A 9534-nucleotide genomic window follows, 5' to 3' on the forward strand; every position below is an offset into this window, starting at 1 on the left:
AGGCAAGGGAAATCAAATCAGTAGTTTCTTGGAAATTTTTACAGTCATTACCCTGATGATTCATCGTACAGCAAATTCTTTTCAAATATGATCCTGAAATTTTACTTTTGCCGTCTGATCCGTTTTTACATGTATCAAGATCACAAATGAAAAAAATACAAGGGCAAAGGTTCTTCATGTTGTCGGCAGGGTGGGAATGTTTCATGCCACAGCGTTCGGCATGCATGAATGGGCTTCACCAATAGATGACCAGAGACGGCATCAGCCAGGCAGAAGGGTCCGTGAAAAAGATCCCCAGCTTCACCAATAGATGATAAAAGTCTTTCATGGGTTGCAGAATCAAGATCAAGAGAAGCAATAATTATTTTTGGGTAATGATTCTTTAGGTAGGTTTGTTGCATGATCATCATTAAAAAGGACGGAAATTTTCATCAGGGTAAACGAAGTGTTCTCTCTTCACCTTCTCCTAGTCTACCTTTTAAGGCTTTATCTCCAAAGAGAGAAGAAAAATCTTAATTTGCATGATTCTTCCCTTTTCTTCCTTATTGGGTTGTGGTGTCTCAGTTTGAAAACTCATGTATTTTATTTAGCTGTTCAGTAACTGTGAATTTTTCTGGAGTATTGCTTCCCCTCCTTCAATGATTAATTGTTCTATTTCTAAATAAATGAACCCTCTTGAATCTCCATTGTCCATCTATGAGTCACGAATTCGCAAGGAACTTTTATCAGAAGCGTGAAGCATCTTGCTATATTTATAGGATCCAAAGGAAACAGTTGGTACCCCAAGGAACGATTCGGGTGGAAAATATCGATCTTGAACATTCGATAAAGCAGAATAATAACCAGGCTTAGTGGACCATGTGTTTATTCCAAATTACTTCCACCCCACCACTACCACTTAAATTCTCTTTAATGTCGGACGTAACCTGGTACCTCTGAGAGAGATGAATTACTATAGACGAAGAATCAAAATATTTTTGATGGCTGACATTAATGGCCGACCTGCAAAATGGCCACGTCAAAAGCCTCTCAGAATTAGCCATTCTGGGTCGCACCGAATCACTACAAATCAAACCCCACTAGTAGCGATTCTTAATTGCTTGTCTGCTACCTTCTACAGTAGCCCCTACAACGCTCAGACTTCTCGGATGAATGAATTTTCGAAGGTGAAGAAGCCACACACAACGCAGACAACATACTAGGGTTGAATACAGTTTTACATATTTAACCATTCGGGGTTGTCAGTATAGGGTTTCTCCACATGGGAAGATGGATTTACACATGGGTACCGTCTTCACAATCCCAATTTTAAGAAGTATACCCTGCCATGGTTTCATAATCCATAGTTATCTAGTAAGAATGAAGAAGTTTTGACAAAGTTTCTACTAGAAAGCACTCTTTGCCTTCACCACTGAAGTTACAGATGGAACACTCCTGTGGTCCCTTAAGCAGCATCTTCAGTGTTAACCCGCTCACATTCATCGATCCACTCACTGTATCTGCAGAGCATCCCCCCACATTATTGTCAGTTGAGTATAGCACAGAAATTTCAAAAAAAAAAAAAAAAAAAAAGGGGGTTTTCAGAAGGTAAATGCAGAATTAAAAGGTGAATTCAACTTACATGTCTATGGGTTCAGTCAAAGCTGCCAAAAAAAAAAAGCAAAGAAAAAAATTAGCTTAGCGCAGTTAAACAAACAATTAGGATGAGAAATAGATGGAAATTTTTGAACCAGAAAAAAATGTTCATCCCTTGGCATCCCTAGATCAGGAAATGCAGCCTGCCTGCACACAATATGGCGTAAATATGGTATAGCTACAGTTTTCAAGGAGCCGTTGCTAATGATGTTCTGAATGGCAAGTCCAGATCACCTCATACTGCTCCCCTGATGTTCTTCTACACCACAAAATTGGATGGGGCCCCATGTGGGTCCCACATCAATTGTATGGTAAAAAAACATCAGAGCAACAATAGGCGTTCACTGACAAGGAGGTGATCCTAACTCCTGAATGGCAGTCACTCCAATGTCTATTAGAACCAAATGACAGAGTGATTATTCTGTTTCTATTAGTGTGGACCCAAGTAACACAAAAGAAAATGATGGTACAAATTTTCTCTGCAACAAATTTCATATATTCCATGCAACCGGAGGTATAATAGTCCCCTCTACATTCTGTTTCATTTGATAAATAAAGATTATCCACCTAGAAGAACCAGAAAACAGCAATAGCCAATGTCACTAAACCTGAAAAAAACACTAGTTTACAATGTTTTTTATTGGCAAAAGATAATAGATGCTCACCAAAGAGGCCTCAGATCCTAATCCATAGTTTTCAAGCCTCTGCTAAGGCATCCAAGCGTCAGGATGTCAAGGTGGCCTTACTGGATCAAGGAAAGGCAGGCTGAGCACATTAGATGCTTCGGTGCCACCTTGGATGTCTTAGTCTTAAATGTATGTTAATTTACACAAACTTGCTGGTTTCTTTACCTAGCTGTTAACTTACTTGCAATGTCTTCATACTAAATATTATAGTACAAGGGAGGAAAAAGACTCTAGCATGGTTTGCCGACAAGGCAAATGAGTCACCTTGAAAATAAGCTTTAGTCAGATACTTGTTTGCATAGGGTCTACCTTTTATGATCCTTAGAGCCTGAATCACCAATTCCCATAAATCAACATTCCAAAAAGGTTATCATTGGGGGTTTCCATGGACACCATGCCTATTCTATTGCAATCCTAAATCCAGACCACAATATTCATCCAAATTTCATCATCAAATAGCATATTAAGAATAATTTGCACCATAAAGCAACTGCACATACCAGTGATGGTCATGCTGAAACTCTCTTGACAGATTGAGCAAACGGCTTCCCCAATCAAATTTTTCATATCACTGCAATTAATAGTATCTTCTTAGTCACATAACCAAAACAGATTCAGCTTACAATGAGCCAGCAGACGACAAGTGCATACAACAGAAAGAAGAAAAGGATAGAGGAATTTGATTGTAGGTTACAGCAGAAAGGCCTATCACTCCTGATGGATACTCTGCTAGAGTACAGTTTCTATGAATGTCCAACTGTAACCAAGACTAGTACTGAGGTCAATGAGCTCAATGCACTGCCTCTTGCATTAATGCTTTCCAGAGATCATTTTCAAGCAGCTTAACCATCTCAGGATCATTAAGGGGTGTTTAACCAACACCACAATCCATGCCTCTCGCACCAACCCCCCCCCCCCCCAAAAAAAAAAAATCCCAAACATAGAAGGAAACCTTGCAAAGAAAAAGAAAAGAAGAAAAACCTTACAAAAATAACATGCAAATAAAAGTTGTTGAATATAGAAACACTAGAATAATAACATGGTAAGATCTTGAAGTCACTAACGATGGATGGGATAAGAGCTGTGTATACGATATACTGAACATGAATTCAATGAAAATGACTAGTCTCCCACTGCCCTGAACCCCCCCCCCCCAGTAGTCAAATTTTAGGTTGTTAGCATAAACATCGATACTTGAATCATTCACTTAGTCTGCTTAAGGTCATCCCACAAATAAGAAGGCCCAAAACCTAGGAGATGAATGGGTGGTATGGTATCTAATACATACAGTAAAGTGCAAAATGTCAGCGAGCCTCAGGCCAACCGCATGCTTTTTTGCAGAAAAAACAAGAAGGAAATTGAATTTAATATCACTTACATGCGGCACTCAACACTACTTCCATGATTGCAGAAAGGACAGCTGAAAACAGTATCAAGCTTGTCCATCCTCTTCTTTGGAGGCGGCTTTGCCCTTGACTTCCTTTTCCCCATAACTCCACACAAGTTTTACCTTCAGAGGCACTAGAAGAACTCAAATGTTATCATCATGAAGAGAATATCATATGAACAGAATTCAGTGAGTACATGTCGAATTGAATATGTGGGGAAAAAAGGGAAAAAAAGAAAAGAAAAGAAAAGGGAGAAGCAAGTCAAAATTACATGCCCCAACCCTAAAAAAATAAAAACACAGAAGATCAATTTGATGAACGCAAAAAAAAAAAAAAAAAAAGAATTCTCATAAAGCATCAAGACCAGCATCACAAGGTATTCTTCCTTCCCAATCCCCTCTTTTCCTCTCAAATGCCCACATGATGAACCCAATTCTCCCTCCCCTAATTTAATGACTAGGAAATGCATCACTGATTATTCTTCTTTTATTTTTATTTTGTTTATTTTGTTTATTTTGTTTATTTTTTTTTTTTTTTTTTGGGGGTGGGGGGGGGGGGGATGTTGGGGAAGTGTAGGTAATTGCCTTGATGTTGGGGATGGTTACAGGGTTGGGGTTAGTGGGTTTTGGTTAAAGACAGTGGGCTGTAAAGAAATCAGAAAAGGTATCCACACAGTTATGCACTCTCTACTAGTGAAAAATAACCTCTCATGGTGTTGGTACATATCTGAAACCGCTTCTAAACCTTTACATGGTAAACCGTAGACTAAATGCCCCAGTCCTTGTTCTGGACATTGCACTTTCAGATGAAAACAATAGCATATACTACATAAATCGAACCTAAGCCCACACAAGTGAAAATAAGTAAATTGAAGCCCCTGCTAATTTAATTTTACTTCAATCTTGAGAGACACACTAAGCAAATACTTTAGTCCCAAAAAGGGGGGCCGGGGAACATTAACCTCACAACCAGCATAGTTTGATCTTGTCCTCAACCAAAGATAAACGTACTGAGTGACAACAGAGCAGTAATCAGGTGATCTCTAAACAGTCCATGCTATAGACCATGGACCTAAATTCTAGGTCGCCACCCCTTTCCCCCCCTCAAGACGAAACTAACATCAGATACAAGGGGAACAGTGAACCAAGTCACCATCAGAAGGACAATTAGTATGTCACAGCACTACCTAAGAGATCCCCACCTTTGAGATTTAATCTTCCTAGCATCAAGAGAAAACTTAAGCCACAGAAATTCACAACAGTTTATTTTCTTCGCACACGAAGGTAACCCTAATATAACGAAACCAAAATATGTAAATCCAGCACAGCATCCCAATAGCTAAGTTGAACTACTTGTACTTCAACAGAACCCTAAATTCAGTAAAACCAAGCCAGTCAGATTGAAACCCCATAACCGAAACCAAACTGTAATTCCCTCCTGCAGCCCAAAATAGTTCCGAAAGAATAGCTTCAGGCAACTTACAAGTACTACACTCTTCCTTGATCAAATAACAGAAACCCTAAAATCGAAGATCAAATCATCAAGAAACAAAAAAAAAAACAAGACGATCTCATGCGATTCATGACATATAATTGGAAGCATACCAAATAGTATTGCAGGGAGCAAATAAGAAACCTTCCACAGCAATCGTGAAGACGAGCAGTATCGACCACCGAGTCAAAATACTCGAACCAAGCGATCCACCATAAATATAGCTGTGGATATTTTGTTATCCTATTTACACACGCTGTTAAGGTACCGCGTGTTACTCACTACGTCGCGTGGACTCTTCGAGTCTTCGTCAGGGCCTCGGCGGCTGTTCAGTCGTTTTGATTCTAAATTGGTTAACGGAGTCCGGTTTCAAAATAAATCCTCTTTTAAGCCAGGGCTTGGATTCGGCAACTCCGGTTTGTTTGGTTAATGAAATTCAGATCCTCTCCACCCAAGCAAGCCGTGCCTATATTTCCTCACACTCATATATGGCCCCGTCTATGGTACACGGACAATGCCCTATATTAGATTTTATGTGAGTGTGGAGAATGAAGAGATGGCCCAGTGGGTGGAGAGGATCTGCACTCTTGGTTAACTGCATAGCTAGTGTTCTAGTCAAGAACGCCTAGTCTTTGACAAGTAAGACTGTATGGACGATTTCAAGTTCTTTTAATATAAGATTTCTTTATATTGAAAAAAAATCCCCTTACGTGGCAAATTCAAGGATATAGGCCCTTGCTCTAGCACAATTCTCGATCGTCTCTTCAAACACGTTCAAGATGTTGCACAGTAACGAATCATAAGGAATCAAATGATTATTTCTAATATCCAATGAGTATTTTTGAATTACAATATTACATGTTATTAAATTATTTTTATTTTGGATGAATAAATAATTGTATTAAACCAACAACACGCTTACAACAAAGCAAAAAGCAAAGAGCACTAAAAGAGCAAATGGGTAGGACCCAAAGAAGACGGCCGAACAGAGTTAATGAGACTAAGTAGCGGATTTTTTCTTAGATGACTTGAAGTCAACCAAAAAATCGTCACTAAATGGGTTGTGCCCCTAACCAGTCAATCACTCCTCCTACACTCAGTCCGATCAAGGATATGCAAAAGGAGGAAAGAAGGAGGTTCCGAATCAAACTCAATAGAGAGGAATCAAATAATTGATGACTCTTTATCTTTTTATTAAATTTTTATCACTCCCTTGTACTAGTATAAGGCTCTGTTTACTAATGGAGAACTAAAAAAAACTAAGTATAGCCAAGTGATAGAAATTACCCAAGTATAGCCAAATGATGGACATTTTCCTATTATTTTTTCCATCTTCTCATGTGAAAATGGTTATTCTAGAAGAAACCTAAATGTCTCATGATTATTCTAGAAGGAGCCTAAATAAAATTTGGGCACACAACATTACATGCTTGGCCCCCTCATAAAAAGGACCAAATGCCACCTGTTTGATGTCGCAAATCCTTCCCACTTAATGCAGCCATGCATGAAAATCGCCTCCTGGAATCCAGTAAAATTATAGTTTTTGTGTTTCATGGTAGAGTCATTAGACTCAATACAATGAGAGTTCCCCCCACCCCTTCCCCAAAAAAACTTGTTAATGAAAATCATCATAACATATTTTGGAATGAATGAATGAATGAATGATAAGGAATCATTCTTTCTCAAAACATAAAAGCTTGGACGCACTAGTAACTCCATTGGATACTAGCTAGAAGCCAAACAAACATAATTAAGGGATTTGGTTTGGATTTTGGATTGGAGAAGGTGTTAGGTAACTTTATTTTCTCTTTTGCTTAGTCAAAATTAAGCTAATGGAAACAATTTAGGAATTTCTTATGCTCATGGAATTCATAATTTAGGTTCAGAATATCCATAGACCTGTAAGCCCAAGGAGCTAGTTGGCTATTTGATTTGACGCAATGGCCATTATACCAGGATGCTAATTCCAGCTTCCCCTGTTCCTCGTGTTCTGAGAGTTTCTGGATGTCATCACAGCTTTGGAGGAATATCAAATTGGGTGAAGCGCCAGCCATTTCTTAATCATCTCACCATTACAAATGGAAGGAACGGTAGATTTTAATTCTCTAAATTCGTCAAACTGTTTCAATTGCTTAAATAAGTTCCATGTACATATGAATATGGTTGGGAGAAAGCAGAGCAGAGATCAAAATCGAGGTTTTGTTGCCTTTTCAATACCAATAAGCTTTCGATCTCCTCTTTTACATCATACCACAAATTTGATTATACAGAGGACCAAAGGAATCGTTAATCAATTGCTAACCCAGACAAGTTAGTTAAGAAAGGAAAGTAGCGATTGTTATAATCAGATGGAGTATGTTTTAGCATTCCTGACGCACGCTAGATGCCACAGCCCGAGCCCAGAATTTGAGTTGTTCCTTCATGTCTCCTACTGATGATCTCCTATCAACCCAATTGGGAAACGGAGGAGGTGATCTGTTTTCAAGCCATGCTTCAGACAGATAAGGTCTACTCACCTTGTCTTCATCCCAATTTGCTTCATTCTTGCTTTTCAGTGCAGGAATTATGTTCACCACACTTGGGTTCAAGTCCTCCTGGTGGAATGTGAAGCCCAAGTCCATGAAACCCTTTAATTCCTCAATCTCAAGATCGTTCATCGTCTTCCAACGACTCAGAGTCTTGCTGGTGGCTCCACTTGAACAAGAGCTGTCACTCTTATCGACTTTCGTTTCTCTTCGCATACGATGCTTTCGAATGCTGGGACTTGGTGTGATCGTCTGAAAAAGAACAAATGTTAGCAAGATCAGAAATTGAATCATCATTGGGCAAGAGTGATAAATCAACTGGGGATGTATATAAATAAACTACTCTAATTGAATGTTGAAATCCCACATTAAAATCTATGGTAGTCTACAATGAGAGGTTCAACATCTGCAAGCCAGAACTGCTGTGATGATTCTTGTAGTATAGTACCTTAGAGATCTGCTGCGATGGCAAGACAAGTGAAGGATCAAACGATGCCTGCCGCATAAATGTTCTAGATCCTCCTTCCATCCCAGCTACTTCCCTTCTCATGGCTGGTGGTACTGATGGTGTTCTCACTATATGATGATGAACTGGACTATCGTCCCAAAGTTCCTTGGTTATCGAAGAGGATTGCTTTTCAAATGGGTTCTCAATATCCTTGCTTGGCCTTTCCGCACTTGATTCCTTCAGCATTCCATGCCTTCCAACACTTGTGCTCTGTATTCAAATCACAGGGAGTGAGTGACTGGAAAGGTATAGCTGCAAAATTATTGGATGCAAATGCTTCAGGCTCGAAAATATACACGTCTCTGTAACTAAAATCAAGAGAAGTATGGTACCTTGGAGATTCGTTGAGGCAGAAAAGCATCTGAAGTGTTACTTGATGTTTTTTGGTTGATTTGATCCACTTCAACTGCTTCCAGCTTCCCTATGCGAGGAGGTAATGATGGTGTTCGAAGAAAATTTCTATGGACGGAATAATCATCCTTAGCCACCACCTCCATCATTAACGAAGAACTCTTGTTTTCACCACCCATCTCTTGCTGGCAGCTGCTCCATGAAGAGGGAGGAGCAGAAGCACATCTGGCAATGGTTGTCCTTCCATGAAAGAAGTTTCTGAAGAACCAGTTCTCTTCCAGCAACTCAATAGGTTCTACCTTTTCATCTTCCATTGCTAGCTACAACCTTCTCACGGTAATGGAGTTGAAAGGGCACAATCATTTAAGGTGCTTATTATGTTTGATTTGAGATGTTATATTAAAAGAAAGAAAAACTATGGATCTAATCAGTAAATCAGCCATCTTAGATACGAAATCATGTGCTTCATTGCATCCTTCTCTGTACACAAGAATATTTAATCTGGAAACAGGGTTTTGCAAGAGAAAGCAGAGATGAACTGTGATCTCAAAAGTCCAAACAACTAAGAAATGGGAAGGCGAGCTGTTGCGCCTAGGATCAAGTCATGCCAGCAAACCGCCCATGTGACATCTCATTTGTTTATCAAAGAACACTGTGTCATAGGAGATTCTTTATATTGAAATTTTTTTTCTTGAGAAGAGACAGAAAACTACAGAAAAATTACCTACCAAAAAAGAACTAGCCTGGGAAAGAAACAAATTAAGAAGGAAAAAACCGCAATTGAACATTACATGACACATGAAGCTTTCTGCTGTTCCATAAAAGAGAAAAAAGGTAAAACCCAGACTGGAAATATGATTGAAGGTAGAGCTTTTTGTTATGTTTTCTAAATGTCCAACCAGGTGACTTTGGTTTGTTCTAGGAGAGAGAGCTTTGGGCTTGATGACCCA

General features: G+C 39.2%; 2 protein-coding genes across 3 annotated transcripts; both read right to left on the bottom strand.

Annotated features, from left to right (window-relative positions):
• Nucleotides 1-990: 990 nt before the first annotated feature.
• Nucleotides 991-5544, bottom strand: LOC149025582 (transcription elongation factor 1 homolog). 2 transcript variants are annotated; one of them, XM_089145784.1, is made up of 5 exons: nt 5314-5544; nt 3700-3831; nt 2822-2892; nt 1622-1643; nt 991-1499 (listed from the first exon to the last, which is right to left on the bottom strand). In XM_089145784.1, exons 2-5 carry the CDS (start codon nt 3810-3812, stop codon nt 1445-1447), a joined length of 261 nt encoding a protein of 86 aa, XP_089001910.1. In that variant the 5' UTR covers nt 3813-3831; nt 5314-5544; the 3' UTR covers nt 991-1444. The 2 variants fall into 2 exon arrangements, with proteins under 2 accessions (XP_089001910.1, XP_089001909.1); XM_089145783.1 differs by having other exon boundaries at nt 993-1499; nt 3700-3842; nt 5314-5542.
• A 1856-nt stretch (nt 5545-7400) lies between these two features.
• Nucleotides 7401-9177, bottom strand: LOC149025583 (serine/arginine repetitive matrix protein). The gene is made up of 3 exons (XM_089143147.1): nt 8566-9177; nt 8174-8443; nt 7401-7977 (listed from the first exon to the last, which is right to left on the bottom strand). Exons 1-3 carry the CDS (start codon nt 8896-8898, stop codon nt 7561-7563), a joined length of 1020 nt encoding a protein of 339 aa, XP_088999273.1. The 5' UTR covers nt 8899-9177; the 3' UTR covers nt 7401-7560.
• Nucleotides 9178-9534: the final 357 nt, after the last annotated feature.

Source organism: Hakea prostrata, chromosome 2, assembly GCF_041222555.1.
Source record: "Hakea prostrata isolate BN-2017 chromosome 2, UWA_Hpros_2, whole genome shotgun sequence".
Classification (NCBI taxonomy): domain Eukaryota; kingdom Viridiplantae; phylum Streptophyta; class Magnoliopsida; order Proteales; family Proteaceae; genus Hakea; species Hakea prostrata.